At 51.2% G+C, this 16,590-nt stretch overlaps 1 protein-coding gene across 3 annotated transcripts in view; it reads right to left on the bottom strand.

The window, feature by feature from the left end:
* The window catches only part of NLGN3 (neuroligin 3), a 48,149-nt gene that overhangs the window by 23,312 nt on the left and 8,247 nt on the right, over window positions 1-16,590 (bottom strand). For 2 of the 3 annotated variants that reach the window (XM_077826201.1, XM_077826202.1), the window contains 2 exons: window positions 9,557-9,616; window positions 361-510 (listed from right to left, as the gene is read on the bottom strand). In XM_077826201.1, the coding sequence (XP_077682327.1) occupies window positions 361-510; window positions 9,557-9,616 (210 nt within the window). The remainder of the gene's footprint in view (window positions 1-360; window positions 511-9,556; window positions 9,617-16,590) is intronic. The other variant, XM_077826203.1, reaches the window with a different exon arrangement.

Here is a 16,590-nt window from a genome sequence, read left to right as displayed (position 1 = left end):
CAGGGGAAGGGCAGAGCGCAGCCTCCAGCAGGGATACCAAACTGGCCTCCTCATGGAGCTTCTGACCCCACAGGGCGTAGCAGGACTTCCTTCCAGCCTGTCAGCTCCTCTCTGAGCAGGTCACTTCCCTTCCTAGGCCAGCCTGAGCAGAGTCCCCCTGGAGCTCTGCCCTCCCGCAACACCCCTGCCCCCGGCCCTCGGGGCTCTGCCCTCTGCTCCCTTGCTCCCTGCCCTTGGGGCTCTGTCTCCCACACTCCTGCTCCCCCCACCTAACAAGAGATGAGTCCCTCAGGGCTCTGCCCCACACATCCTTGCCTCCCTTTCGCCCCCGCCTGGGAGCTGGCCCTGCTGCACCCATACCTAGCACACCCACGCGGTAGTTGAGGGTGATGACGATGACGTTGCCGTAGCTGGCCAGGATGCTGCCATCAATCATGTTCCCTGTGCCCTCCATGTAGGAGCCACCATGGATATAAACCATCACGGGCTTGGCCCCACTGTCGCGAATGTCTGAAAGAAGAGGAGGTTAAACACAGGACTCTGCCAGGAGGGGCGGACCCAGGGGAGGGGAACAAAACCAGCTGCCAGGACCTGCGGAGGGGTTGCGCTGCAGCCATGCCCACGCCAGCTAAGGCCTGGGCATCTCACCCAGAACAAACAGAGCCCAGCCCACCACAGGTCATGCAGTCACCTGCCCTCTGGGATTCCTCGGTGCCAGATCCTGGCACCACTTCTCTCACCAGGCCCCAGGTGGGTCAGGGCTCTGCAGGCCACAGGCCCACTGAAAGGGATTCCTGGCCTGCCAGCCCAGGTGGTGCATTTCCCTGGAGATGGGATATTGCTGTACGTCACTCAGCACTGGGCCCATCCTGGGGCTCCTTCCCCAGCAGCCTGGCAGGGAGCGTCCTGCATGCACAGGGGCTGCAGGAGCCTGCAAACACCCCAGCTGCAGCAGGCTGGTGGCTAGCTGAGTCCTGGAAGCTGACATTGCTTTGGGAAGGAGGGGGGATGTGCAGGACCTGGGGCAGGTGGAGAGAGATCACAGCTCGCAGTTCTGACCTTGCCATGGAAGGCAGGAACCCCTCTGTCTCTTACCACGTCCTCCTAGCTCTACTCCCAGTGCCCAGACACACCATGGTAATGAGGGGCAGACAGACTGACCAGAGGGGCACAGGGAATGGGGGAGATGGAGGAGCAGGGAATGAGGGGAATACAGGAGAGTGGGGACTGGACTAGGTCCTGTGGAATGGAATGCCAATGGAGGGGGTGCTGGACAGTGAGGGGTCATGGGGGGAGGAGTGCTACATGATATGGGGATATGGGGGATGGGAGGCAACAGGTGCCCTCTCTTCTGTCTGTGAACATCTCAACGGAAGGTCCTGCTGCACCCCCAGCCCTGCCCCTGGCATGCCTGCCAGAGGAGTGGGCACTGGAGCCCCTCCATCTCTGGCTACAGACCTCACACTCCTTATGCTTGGCCTCAGCATCTCTCTCGCTCTCCTCAGCAGGCGCTGGGGGTCCAGCACAGGTAGGTCAGCCCTTTGCTGACTCCTGCCCTGTTTTCTGTCTCCCGAGGCAATGCCTGAAAGGGCCAGTGCCAGCCACTGGCAATACTTTTGCGCTGGCTGAGCAGAGGCACACAGCCATGTTACAGGTGCTCCTCTGCCGCCTGGCCTAGCCCTCTGACCACAGCATCCCCTGAGGCTGGGACCCACTTCTCTATAACTGCTCATTTGCCTAGCTCCCCTTGCTCTCCCTGCTGAGTGCCAGCAGCCGAGAGCCCCTGCAGACACACAGTGATCCCAGGCCAGGCAGGCTCAATTCTGAGCAAGACAAACCTTCCAGCACCCTCAGCAGGACAGGGGCCCACAGGGTAGTGAGACACGGGCAGCAGCACTGGTTGGCCATGGACCCCACAGGGCTACCATGCATGCATTGGGCCTGGGGCCTTGGTCTCTCCTTTGGATGGCTGCCCTGGTGAAAGAGATGACTTTTCATACCCCAGGCTGGCAGCACACAAACAGGGCAGCATCACCCCAGGCCAGACGGTTGACGGGGCTCAGACGGGTCTGCTAACCTCAGCTCTGAGTTCTCTGTGGAACCAAGCTGGCTGCTGCCCCAGACACCAACAAGCGAGACCTTCCCAGCACTCCTGACAGACACAGGGGCATCTGGTCCTTCCTCACCCCCATCTTCCAGGGGAACCTGGGGAAGTCATGGCCCTTCTCCCTAGAAGGGGCCTACAGGTCAGTGTGCCTGTGAGAAGAGCATCTCCTGAGGCTACAAGCAGAGCCCACCTATTAGCCCTCTACATGTGGCCATAAGTGTCCCCTCTCTGCAGGCCCAGCGACTCCCAAATGCCTCAAACTCTCTGTTTGTCTGGCGCTGAATCCCCTTTGAGCAGGCAGAGGCTGGGCAGGGCTTCCCCCAGAGGGAAGTTCTCAGGCTTTCAGCCTTGACTTGGGAATGCATTTGGTATCTAGCTTAGTCTCTTGCCAAGGAATTTACCGTCCCCCTTCACCACACTCCTCGCTGAACCCATCCCCACACACCATGCTGGGCAGGATGAGGACATCCACTCCATTGTACAACTGGAGGCTGGGGCCAGGAGCGGCCCACAGTCACGCAGAGAGCCTGAGGCACAACCAGCCTTGAAGCCAGGACTCCTGAGTCCCAAGGTGGCTCCTTAACCACTAGACAAAACAGCCCTCCTCTGATGCTGTGATTTGCTTTTGTCAGACACACAAACCTCTCAAGCCCTGACCAAAGGCTGGGGAGACAGCAGCATACAGGAAATGGCCACTGAGGCTCCCAGCCCGAGCTCCAGTTGTTGGAATGGCCTTTTGGTGGCTGCAGCTGGAGTCAGAACTCTGAGGGGAAAGCCCAGAACTACCACCAAAGCAGCGTGTCCACAGCCTGTCAGGTTCATTGGGGGTGGTTTAATTATACCGAGGGACGAGCACTCTCCCAGTGGTATAGAGGGGCTACACAGGAGACCTTACGGCGGTGCAGCTGTAAGGTCCGTAGTATAGACGTAGCCTAAGGGGATTGTCTGTGACTCCATGGTAAGACTGTTATAGTGATCCAGGGGTTCACATTTGTTACTGGCTTGGTGAAATCTAATTATAGAACATACTGCCAGTTTGGGGTGTCTGTCCTGTTTTTGACAGTCTGCCCTGAGGTAAGCACTTGTGGCCATGAGGCACTTCAGACAGCTTGACAAGCATGACTTCCAGAAAAGCACCCTGTCTGGATCTGAAGACATCAAGAGATGGAGAATCCCCATTCCCTCTGGAAGTTTGTTTCAGTGGTTAATCACCCTTGCTGTTACAAATCTCCAGGGCCAGATTAACTCTCCTGTGGGTCTGGGGCTATTAGATTTTATGGGGCCCCTGTATACAAGTCTGTTTCCTGGGAGGGAGTTTGGTGCAGGATGGGGCTGGGGCAGAGGACTGGGGTGCAGGAGAGGGTGCGAGGTGCAGGCTCCGGCTGGGAGGTGCTTACCACGGGTGGCTCCTGGCCGGCAGCGCAGCAGGGCTCAGGCAGGCTGCCTGCCCTAGCCCCATGTTGCTCCTGGCAGCGGCTGGCTCCTAGCACTTCTCTGCAGCTCCTGGGCGGAGGGGGACAGCATGTCTCTGTGTGCTGCCCGCGCCTGCAAGCACCGCCCCCAGCCAATGGGAGCTGTGAGGACAGTGCTGGGGGCGAGGGCAGTGTGCAGAGCCACCTCCCCCCTTGCCAGGGGCCATAGAAACATGCAAGCAGCCAGCCGCTTCTGGGAGTGGCATGGGGCCACAGCATGCAGGCAGCCTGCCTGAGCATCTCGCTGCTCTGCGGGACTTTTAGCAGCCCAGAGTTGGAGATCGCTGCCTGTGATTTATTTTTGCAGGGCCCCCCCTTGAACCCAGGCCCTGGGCTGCAGCCCCTAAATCCCTGCCTTAATCCAGCCCTGCAAATCTCTGCTTAATTTCTAATTTGAATTTATCTAGCTTCAGCTTCCAGGCATTGGGAAGGATTAGATTCTTTGTCAGTAAATGTTGATAAGTGTCGATTTCACCATGCACACACAAACTAGTGAAAAGATATTTCCATTGATAATTAACAACATTTACTGATAGGCAAAGTAAGAAAAATGCTGCTTCAGAAATTACTAATTTGATTGAAAAGTATTTACTTAGCATAATTGACATGTGATGCTGACAATATGTGTTTTAACAATTATAAAGCTTTAACTTTTGAAATCTCAATGTTTACTGTCATTTAATTATTGTCTGACACCCCCATAATTTTCTATGACTATGAACATTTAAAATGATAAAAAATCTTTAAAAATACTTAAAACCCAGAATTTTGTGCACTCTGAAAATTTTAAAATCAATACAAATCTAACAAATGCTTAGAAATAAACATTGCTATTCTCCATTAGAAATGATCAAAAACTTTAATTAGGCTTGGCAGAATTCAATTTTACAAACCCTTTAGAACCCACTATTTCTCCCTGGGAAGGAATTTATATGCTGTGATCAAATCACCTCTCAGTCCTCTTTTTGATGGGCTAAAAAGATGGAGCTCTTAAGTTCTCTCACTGTCAGGCATTTTCTGCAGCCCTCAAATAATTTTTGTGCCTCTTTTCTACACCCTCTCCAATTCTGGACTACTGCAGGGTCAGAACAGCCCCTGGTGTGTAACTTAGAGCAACCCTGGGGCTGCTCTAAGTTACTGCAGCTTGCTCAGTTGCTACCTGTCACTTGTGGCACAAGCAACTATGGCCACAGCAGCATAGGCTACACTTCCCAGCCCAGCCCAGTCCTTAGGCTGAAGCTCGCCAAATGCATCGGGGGCACCAAGGGGATTCTCACTTGGTTTTTACAAGCAGCTTACAGTCCCTGGTCACTGTCAGAGCAGCGTACCTGTTGGTGCTGAAGGCAGAACCCTCTCCTGCTGTGTCACCAGGTGGCAGCAAGCCCCGCGACTGCACCTGGGGTGGAGAATTCTTTGAGGCAACTACAGGGAGGAGTTGCTACACAGAGCATCTGGACATTGTCCTGTGGGTGGGCCGCACAAGGTGGAAAGGCTACATGTTCTGGACCCTTTCTCATTTAAATCCCTCAGACTGGGTCCCTCTTCAGACCTTTCGCATCTCAGCCCCGGCGGAGCTAATGCCTCTGGCAGCAGCATTCTCAGCACAGCGGTTTTTCAGTCCTGCACATGGGACTGCCATCACCAAGCCACTTACCCCCTGGTGCCTTAGTGTAGCTAAGCCAGTGCAGCATGGGAGACGTTGTGACACAAAAGGGGAAGCTGCTTTCTGCCCCCCCCACAATCTAAGCACCCATGTGTACATACATAGACACCCCCGTTCCCAAATGCCACAGCTGCAGTGAGGAGGCTGAGGGCCACACAGTGCCAGAGAATGTGCAATCCTCAACATTGCGTCCGCCAAGGATGTTGCCAATGAGGTGAATTTATCACAGTGATGTGCACTGAAGACAAACACCAATTTAGGTCACAGTACAAGGGGTTCTGGGATGGGGCAGGGATCATAGGGGCAAAAGGCTGCAGATGGAAAGACAGGCTGGTTTTGCCAGGTTAAATTCCATCTGCCAGAAGGGTGCCCAGAATGCCATAGGACTCTCACAATTCACCAGTTTCCACTGACATCAGTTTACAGCTGTGTCCTCTGTAAACTTCCCCACCTGCCAACATGATAGGCCAGTTGCCTTTTATACTGAGTACCAGCCAACTTTGCAGCTTCCTTAGGCCTGATCTACATTCCAAGTTGCTCCGGATTAAAATCACATCTTCAGTTAAAGTGATACAAGACCATACCTGGATGCTGGGAATTCAGTTTAAACCTGGCTTGTATCAATAGGGAATCGAGTGAAGTTAAATGGATACAAGCCAGGTTTAAACTGAATTCAGAGCATCCAGACAGGGTGTTGGACCAGTGTGACTCAGTCAGCTTAAAAGCCCATCTTCAGTTATGCTGCTGCAACTGTGTAGGGCAAGGCGTTGGCCTCTGGGCACAGCAAGGTCCTTGCTGATCTGCAAATTTTGGGGCCTATTGTTTACTCCCACTTGCTCCACCCTCGTTTTTGTTTTCACTGCCAGCAATCTGGGCTCTTTGTGATTCAGGGGGAGACACCTCCTTGCACTAGCTCCTCCAGGCAGGAAAGGACCACAACCCCCCCTTTCTGCACCTTCCAGGGACTGAGGCGCCCTAGGGGGAACCCTACTCCATGGTTACTGGCAACTGCACATGGAACCAAGAGCATTACAGAGACTCGAAGGCAGCAGCGGCAGAGGCCATGCCTAAGCCATCCATGTACCAGGCTCTGCTGCCTCAGCTAGCCACATGCCCCCCTTCCGGAGGGCACTGCCCAGTGCAGGAGGTAGGACTGTCCATGTAGCAGCCTGCTGGGAGTCACACCTGCCCTCTAGGGTGTGGAACAACAGCTCCTGTCTCTGACAGGAGAGATGCAGAGTGTGAAAGGACTGGAAGGGTGCTCCCCTAATGCAGACCTCCCCACTATAGCCAGACAGCTATATGGAATTGAGTATTTCCCAGCGCCCTGGGGCTTGAGCCCAACTTGAGGCACCAGGGCTCCCGGGGGTTTGAAAATATTTAATGGAGCTCTGCTCCAGCTGATTTTAAGCCCTGAATCCACAAGACCAAGCGCAGCGTAGAGGCTCAGAGCTGAGAGGGCAAAGATGGAAAATCCCAGCACCACATTTCTTTCTCTAAATCTCACGACTTTTGGGGGGCTGGCTTGTGACTCCTGACCATCTGGGGTTGGCCATCTCCTCCTGGTCTCACACACCAGACCTCCAGAGTGGCGTGTGGCTTGACCCCATGAATGCGTGAGTGTCCATCAGGGACCCTGGTGGACCCAGGGAGCAGCCATGGGCCCTGAGAGGGTGAGAGAACCTGGCTATGCTCTGATGTGACTGCTGGGAGCAGGCTCCCCCTTTCCTTCCTAGGCTTGTCTGAGGCTCTGGCCAGGAGCTGAGCAAGGCCAGCCCTGACAATGCTGTCTCACTACCAGGGGGGTATCGGGACACGCAGAGAGGGGCAAATGACTGGCCTTTCGTACCAGCCAAGGGAGGCTCCAGCAGGCAGGGCCACATCCTCCTCCATGTGTCTCTGGTCTCTAGTACACCTAGATACAAACTCCAGAGCCCACATCCGCCCCACTCTCCACCACCATCCCCCTGGTGTCTTGGGATCACCCTTCCCACCCAGTTGCTGCCAGCCCGGTCGTTTCCCTGTCCAGCTCTATGCCTTGGTGATCTCCCATCTAGCCTGCTGTGCTGCTCTCCAGCCCCACTCTGACCTTGCAACCCTTGAGCCTGTCCAGACACTGCTCCCACCACAGCAAACTCCAGCTGCTCCTTCTCTGAGGCGCTGAACAGCTCTGGCCACGCAGCTGTTGCCTCCTGCTGCTGCCAGATGAACTGAGAAAGGGCCTCTTAGGCTGAGCATCTGGAAACCACTGCCTTAGCACCCCCCCAGGAAGAGCTCCGCACTCCTTGCCTGGGGGACAGTGTTGGCTGGGAATCGACCCCTGCGGGGCAGGCTGGGAGCCCCGGGGCCACCACATTGAACATGAATATACCACAGGGAACCCTGCACTGGCAGAGATCGAACTGGTCTTCTCTGCCTCTAGATTCTGAGCCTCGCTGATTCCTTAGTCCAGGCCTGCTCCATCTGAGACATCAGCACCCCATGTTCCAGGGACTTGATACCAGGGTGCTGGCACGATACAAAGCATCTGGTGCGCACCCGACCCCCTGGCCAATCATCACATGCACTGCCCCAGCAGCAGAAAGCATGCCTGGCCCTGGGTGGCTGCTGCCCCTGGCTCCACCTCCAGCCGTGGGCTTAACTTGGGGAATTCTTGCCTATTCCTTTGTGGTGGATCTAATGTTTAGCCACCCAAATGCCAAGGTCATTAACTCACAGTTAATCAGGCTGCCATCGCAATGACCACCACCTGCCACAGGGCAGCACCACTTCTCCCAGTGCCCCCTGCTGACTCAAATCAGCTGCACCCTCCCATACTGTCCAGGCCCCAGTTCTGCATTGGACATGGCAGGCAAAATCAGATACTCCTCTCCACTCTGCTGAGAAAAGCCACCTGCCAAGGCTGATCTGTCCCTGGCCACACAGAGCCCAGCTCCCCAAGAGGGGTGGCCAAGCCACTGAAGTAATGCTTGCCTTCCCTCCCGTTCCCACAGCCAGGCTCTCGTGAGACCAGTTGCCAAATTCACCAGCTCATTGTGACAGCGTGCAGACAGTGCCCCAGTTCGCTCCTGCCAGACAGCCCCATCCAGCACTGGCATGTTCACTCTCTCACCCACATGCTCTGCCATACCCTCAACAAGCAGCACAGCATGCCTGTCCTCACCCACGCCTGGACAGTATGAGAGCTGCTGCCCTCCTCGAATCCACTCACATGGGGCTTGGGCCCAGAGCTGGCAAGTTACTGACTCACGAGCAGAGTGTTGTGAAATGCATGGTTGCCCTTAACAGCAACTGTGCAGCAAGCACAACCAGGTATTTAAAGCAGAAGATCATACACCCAAATGGGGGACTTCTGTCCCCCTCAAATCTAACCCGCTGAGCTAGCCTGGGTGACGTTAACCGGACACTACGGCACAGCCTGTAACAGAACGCTCAGGGCTACTCTCTGCAGGTCCAGTTGCCCTTCACTGGACAGGTGACGGACATCCCTGCTCCTAAATGAAGATGCTAACCCTGGAGAGAAAGCAGAGGCCAGTAAAGTGACAGTGCTCTCTTCTGCAGGTCTCCAGAGCTCCTGACAGCTCTGTACTCAGCATCTTGCCTTCATCCATATTTCCAGTTTCCTCTGCACCTGCAGTGGGGAGTGGCAGTGGCAGAGCGCACGCGAGTGGACGCATGAGAGAGAGAGAGCGAGAGAGAGAGTGAGCCGGACTAGACTCTAGATAGCAAATCCGGACATGGGTTAAAGCAGGCCTGGACTGCGTTCTGCCATATGCATGCTCCCTGCAAGCCAGTGGGGCCCCAGAGGGAATTGCACGGGACACAAGGGGATGAGGTCAGGTGTTGCCTGCTCTGACACTGTGCACGGTGGAGAGAAGGGAGGTTGGGATGGCAGCATGGGGGTGGAGCCAGAAAGGAAAGTCTCTTCATTGACACAGTAAGTCTGAGGTTCAGCGAGAACAGAGGCTGGAGGTGAAATGTGACTGGGTGTGGGGTGAAATTGACCCAGGCACCCTTTGGCTCCTCTCTTGTTCACATGTCGCCATGCTTCCTTAGAGCCTTTTGCTCATACAGAGGCAGACTGGGCAGCCAGCAAACTCCTTCTAAAGCAAAACCCCCTGAGCTTCCCCCAAAGGAAAGGTATGAGCGCCCCCTGCACAGCCGGTCACCCCACCTGGCCACCCCGTGCAACTGCTCAGCCCAAGGAAACAAAGACACAGACAGACAGGGCTCCCTGAAAATGGCAGAGAATGGAAAGCAAACGGATTTGCTTTGCGTGTCATGCAGCAGCAGCAGCCTCGAGCATAGAAATACCTTCATCTTCATCCCCGTCATTATCCGCTAAGTCCTCGCCCTGTTTCTTAGCGCTGGCTCCTAGGGACCAAACACGAGGAGACAGAACAAAAAAGAAAAACAAAAAACAAAAACAAAAGAGAATTCAAAAATAGCATGATAGCAGAGAAGGAGGCCAGGCCCACAGCACCACCTGGCTACTCACACCGCATCTCTCCATGGGCTCGGCCAGTGCGGCTGGCCAAGCACAGCCACAGTTCAGAGCAGACAGGGACTGCCTCTCCAGGCTGCCGGCCCCCGCCCACTGAAGTCTGCCCTGGGAACATGTGTTCCTTGGTCTGGGGCCCAGGAGAGGGAGAGAACAGGCCTCTTTAAGCAGGACAGCAGATGAGCTTGTGTGCCCTCCTGCCTTCCCCTTCCCTGCTACATCCTCAGCCTCCCCATGGCCCACACTTTGCAACTGATTCTTGGACTGATTTGGGGTAAGCTCTGTGCCCTGCCCATCGGCAGAAAGCCAGTAACACTAACTCATCATCCTGGTTCCACTAAACTGGTGCCAGTTAGTTTGTAGCCCAGGCCTGACTCTCAAACACCTCTGCCTCCCTTTTCTCTCCCCATCAACCCCCCACCATCCCAGGGGTGTGCATGCTGCTCGGTGGAAGGGGCTGCTCTCCTGCTGGCACGGGGTGGCACCCCCTTATTTTCACTGTACTGCAGGCAGGGTTTGAAGCTGAAGCTCTGTCCTTTCACATCAAACCAATTACAGGCACAGTCAGCCACGAACGCCCAAAGCTGCCAAGAAGTCTGTATGCCATCAAACCCCAGAGCCATTGAGACCCCAAGACAGTGTGTGCCCTGAGCCTTGCTTCCCTGGACTGTAATAATGCGAACAGGCATAGATCTGAAACTTGCAAGGGCTGAAAAACTGGCTGAAGGATGTAAACAGAGGGCAGCGGATGGCATGGGGGAAACAGCTGCCAGGAGGATTCCAATTAGACTGGCCTGATTTAGCATGTTAGCGATCACAGACACAGTGGTGAGCAATATGTGGGTGACATTCCCAGGTGACACTAAATTGAGAGAAAGCCAGAACCTCTGGGAGACCAGAAGCATGATCTAAAGGGGTCAGAGAGGCTGGAAAACCCGAGCAGGAAATAACAGAATGGGATTCCGCTGAGAGAAATGCGGTTCGTGGGTCTGGGAGAAAATAACCTAAAAACTTCCCCAGTGGGAAGGGCAAACTGTAGATACAGCAGAAAGGAATGACAGGAGTAGGGAATTAGAGTGTTATGGAAACAAAGGGCAGGGCAGTTCTGTGCTGCAAACGGAAAGCATGGCCCAGCCCATGAAGTGGGAGCCCCTCTCTATCCCACTCTGGAGAGACACCCCCCAGGATCCTGTGCTCACCTTCCAAGCCCAGAGGCCTTCATTCCACAAGCTGGGAAGGAACGGCCCTTCTGTGCATAGTTTTGGTGAGGTCACATAATCTACTAGATGCCCCAAAAGCCACAATTTCATAATTGAGGAAGAAGGTCATAGTGGTTAAAAACCTATCCTGGCTCAGAGGGGAAGTGATGGCAGCTATAAATATATATATAACAAATGGAAGAAAGTGGAAGTCAATAGTAATGAATATAAATCAAAAGCTAGGAACTGTAGAAAACTCATAAGGGAAGCCAAGGGACACAGTGAGAAATCTATGGGCAACAGAATTAAGGACAATAAGAAGGAATCTAAGTATATTAGGAACAAAAAGAATCCTGACAATGGCACTGGTCTACTACTAGATGGAAATGATATAATTACCAATAATAATGCAGAACAGGCAGAAGTATTCAATAAGTAATTCAAGAATAATTAAATTAATAGAGGTAAATGGTAAAGGGGATGTAATGCAACATGGGTTTACCAAAAATAAATCACACCAGACTAACCTGATTTCCTCCTCTGAAAAAAAATCACTGATTTTTTAGATAAGGGAAGGGCAGGAAATCTAATACACTTGAACTCCCGTAAAGCATTTAACATGGTACCACATGGGAAATAATTAGTGCAGTTAAGGAAGATGGGATCAGTACAAGCATTGTAAGTTGAATAAGGAATTGGCTAAAGGTGAGAAGGCAATGGGTTGTGCTGAAAACTGAATTATCAGCCTGGAGGGACATTATTAGTGGAGTCCCTCCAGGATACATCTTGGCACCAATATTATTCAATGTTTTTATTAACGACCTTGGCAAAAAAAGTAGGACTCCGCTGATGAAATTTGCTGATGATAGAAAATTGGGAGGCACCATTAATACAGAGGAAGATCGGAATAATATACAGGAAAAGCTGGATGACCTTGAAGACTGGAATGACAGAAATGGGATGAAATTAAATAGTACAAAATCCAAGGTCACACACTTAGGGTCTAATAGGAATTTATGCTACAAACTGGGGGCTCATCCATTGGAAGTAACAGAGGAGGAGAGGGACCCTTGTGTGTGGACTGATTACAGATGACTATGAGCCATCAATGAGCTGCATTCAAGAGTTTCAAAGAGCTGGCTGAGGAGCTTGCTGGCCTGTTAATGATTTTGAATAAATCTTGGAACACAGGGAAAGTCCCAGAAGACTCACAGAAAGCTAACATTGTGCCAATAATTAAAAAGGGTAAACAGGATGATCCGGGTAGTTACAGGTCTGTCAGCCTGACATCAATCCTGGGCAAGATAATGGAGTGGCTGATGCAGGACTTGATTAATGAAGAAGTAAAGGAGAGTAATATAATCAATGCCAATCAACATGGGTTTCTAGAAAATAGAGCCTGTCAAACTAACTTGGTATCTTTTTTGATGAGATTACAAGTTTGACTGATAAAGGTAAGTGTTAATGTAATATGCGTAGACTTCTGTAAGGCATTTGACTTGGTATCACATGACATGGTGATTAAAATATTAAATCAATATAAAATTAAAATGGCACACATGCAACTGATTAAAAGCTGGTTAACTAATAGGTGTCAATGTAATTATAAAAGATGGTTACTTACCTTTATTGTAACTGTTGTTGTTCTAGATGTGGATGCAGACACGTATTTCATTCAGGAGAGAGCACACCCAACACACCAAAGTTGGAGAATTTTGCCTAGCAACACTTATGCCCCATCCCACATATATACCCAGGGGAGAGGCTAAGGCCAACACTGCCTCGACCCCCCTCTGTTCCTTCACACCAAAACCCCAGGTTGGAGTCTTCAATGCAGAGGGGTGGAGGGTGGGTCGCAGAATACATGTCTGCACCCACATCTCAAAGGACAACAGTTACAATATAAGTAGGTAACCGTCTTTTCAAGTTTGTACAGGAAAACACACATAAACTGGTGAATATCCTCCAGCCATCGCAGGGATCTGCCCCAGGTCTGGTTCCAGTCACTATCTTCACAAATGATTTGGATAATGGCACACAGAGTACACTTAAATAGACTCTGATTCCACAAGCAGTTCCAGCAGGTGATGGGCTCAGAGTCTATTTAAACTGTGAAAGCCGAACTGCCTTCTCAAAGTTTGCATCCCTTCTCAGTGCCGTGATGATAGCATAATGTTTAGTGAAGGTATGCAAGGAGTACCATATTCCAGCCCTGCAGATATCCACCACGGAGACATCCCTAAGGAATGCATCCGGTGTCGCTTGAGCTCTTGTCGAATGAGCCCGCAATGACTGCAGAGGTATCAACCAAGCCAGTGTAGAAGGTGTGGTAATGCAGGCAGTTATCCACCTGGAAATGGTCGGAGTAGCAACTGGTTGTCCCTCCAACCACTCAGCGAAGGACAGAGCCAAGGTGACGAACAAAACGGCTCAGTTCTTTCTAACTAAGATGCTAAGCACCAGCTCACATCTGAGCTATATAGCTGCTACTCCTCTGAGCTCGAATGTGCTTTGGGAAAAAATATAGGTAAGTAAATAACCTGACTGGGCAAAAATGTTGGGTGTGGTCTTAAAGCCTCCTTGAAGGCTTGAGTGTACAGAGAATCTGCCATTAAGGGTTGCAGTTCGCTAACTCTTCTTGGGGGTGGAATGGCGCCTTTTGAGAGAGGAGAGCCCATGAATATGTTGAATGGCAGACCCATCAGTGCCCCACGACCATATTAAGGTCCCACAATGGTGCTCTTACCTTCACTGGTGGAAAATGACAGATAATCCCTTTGAAAAACCTCACCATTATACGGTTTGAGAATACCAAGTTTCCATGAATGGGAAGGTGGAAAGCTGAGATCGCCACCAAGTACACCCTCCGGGAGCTCAGAGTGAGACCTGAAGATTTCAAATGCAACAAATAAACCAAAATGTCCTGAATCCCTGCTAAATGCAGTACTTCGCATTTGTCTTTATTGAATTTCATCCTATTTATTTCAAACCACTACTCCAGTTTGTCAAGCTCATTTTGAATTCTAATCCTGTCCTTCCACGCGCTTGCAACCCCCAGCCCCAGCTTGGTATTAGCTGCAAACTTTGTAAGTGTACTCTGTGCCATTATCCAAGTCATTTATGAACAGAACTGGACCCACGACAGGTCCTTGGCTGAAGGATATCCACCAATTTATGGGTGTTTTCCTATACAAACTTAGCCTGAATCTCTAAGGCCAATGCCATGCGCCTGAGCAGGTCCTGATATGAACTGAAGTCTTCTGGTTCCAGAGAGGATGACTAGGGTATTGCTGCATTATCTGGTGACGAAGAGGAAGACGTAGCTGGGAACAACAGAATCCCTTGAGGAATGACAGCTGACTGTCGTAAAGGTTCAGGATGCTTCTTCGCAGAGGGAGCCCACTAGTGGTTCCGGCAGGGAGTGCACTGAAGACATAGGTGATCTCCCCTACCGTGAGCAGGTGACCATGATTTTGCTGAATGAGGGAATACCCTGGGATTCCATGGAGGTCACTGTGGATGAGGATAGTGCATCAGCACTCAGAAAGAACTAGGCCAGGGTCCCATGTCTCTATTGCAGGAATGGTATCAATCCTGTCATTGACTATGATTTTCGCTGTGTCTTGACAATCTTCAAAAGCAAAATGGGGAAGGGGAGGGAGATGCCTCTAAGCTCATATTTGAGGATCCCTCCAAATAGTTGATGGACATCATTGATAAAAACGTCTAGCATTATCCTTGGCCCAGCCCAATGGTGCCATCGGCACTGAGTGAACAGTCAATATTATCTTGGATACTGGTACCAGCCTCGATCTCATACTCGGTACCAATACTTCTTTTGGGAACCTAAATGAAGCTGGTCCCAGGCCAGCGATGGGAGGAGGTATTGTTTCATATTCTCTGTGTATATATAAAGTCTGCTGCAGTTTCCACGGTATGCATCTGATGAAGTGAGCTGTAGCTCACGAAAGCTCATGCTCAAATAAATTGGTTAGTCTCTAAGGTGCCACAAGGAGTCCTTTTCTTTTTGCAAATACAGACTAACACGGCTGTTACTCTGAAATCAGTAGTGAAGAGTCTCTGCGTGTGCCCAAAGTGCCAAGCAGGAAGTCGACAGCTCCCCTAACCGAGGGTAAACCACAGTGCACATGATGGTGTTGGCAACAACAATAAGTTTGCTACCAAACCAGGTGGAGCCCAGGATGCCAAGTGTAGTCGGATGCCCAGGATGCCAGTGTAGTCAGCCGGTCCTGAATGAGTGGTGAGTCAGGGATAGACAGGCACAGCAAATCTGCTGTTGGGGTGTAGACTGACAGTGCCACCGTCTCTGCCAAGGGTACTGGACTTAATGGGAACCCAATGAGTCAATGGTATAGGTTTTCCCTGCTCAGTACCGGAAAGCAGGTAACCTGAGCACTGGGGAACTCTGGTGCTGGTCCGTATTTTTCTTAAACAGGGAAGACGAGTCTCCTCTACCTCTGGAATGGCCCTGGTCTATTTTATGTGTTCTTTTTCTCAGGGGGCCCAATGAAGGGAAGCAGTCCCTTCGGGGCGAGTAATCCCAGCTTGGTTGAGAAGTCCCATATTGTACTAGCTCCAGTGCTCTTTGAGGTGCCGGACTCTCGACAGCAGTCCTCAGGGCTGAGAAAGGCCTCATGGCCAGATTGAGAAGGTGCTGCTTCAATTGTAAGTCTCTAACCATTCAAGTCCTCTTTTTAAAGGACTGAAAAATAAAACACCTTTCCTTAACGTGTCCTTCTCCATGACATCCAGTGTGGGGATAGCCACCCCAGATGAAGGGCAATGTTTAAACCCCAGGGAGGTCATCCTACCAGGAGAAACTAGTCAATTACTACTATCACTATCTAACTGCGGCTACTAACTATAACTATACTATCACTATATACAAGAAAATCACAAAAAGCTGTGAAGACAAGTGTAGGGAAAGATCACACTAAGCACTCCAGCATGGGCAGTGAGATGGGACTGAGGGAGGTCAGGGAAGCACTGCCCTTATATAGCCAAGGGAGGGGCATGAGCATACCACATGGGTGCTGCTGGGCAAAATCCTCTGACTTTGGTGCACTGGGCATACGCACAGCTGAATGGAATACAAGTTCGCAACCACTCAAAGAAGAAACAGGGAATCATCATCAAGCAGGTGCACTTTCAGTGGATCCTGCAGGTATCAGTTCTTGGCCCTTCACTAATTAACATTTTTATCAATGACCTGAAAGAGAACGTAAAGTCATCACTGAAAGTTTGCAGATGACATAAGAACTGGGGAAATGATAAATAATGAAGAGGATAGGTCACTGATAAAAAGCGATCTGGATTGCTTGGTATACTAGATGCAAGCAAACAATATTAATTTTAATATGGCTAAATGTAAACCTATACATCTCAGAGCAAAGAATGTAGACCATAATTACTGGATGGAGGACTCTATCCTGGGAAGCAGTGATTCCGAAAAAGATTTGGGAGTCATGGTTGATAATCAACCATGATAATGAGCTCCTAGTGAGCCACTGTGGCCAAAAGGGCTAATGGGAACTTCGCATGCATAAACAGGGAAATCTCAAGTCGGAGAGAGGTTGTTTTACCTCTGTATTTGGCACTGGTGTGACTGCTACTGGAATATTGTGTCC

Source organism: Eretmochelys imbricata, chromosome 9 (genome assembly GCF_965152235.1).
Source record: "Eretmochelys imbricata isolate rEreImb1 chromosome 9, rEreImb1.hap1, whole genome shotgun sequence".
NCBI lineage: Eukaryota > Metazoa > Chordata > Testudines > Cheloniidae > Eretmochelys > Eretmochelys imbricata.
Note: the sequence above shows the minus strand (reverse complement) of the source record. Positions and strands in the feature narration are given on the sequence as shown.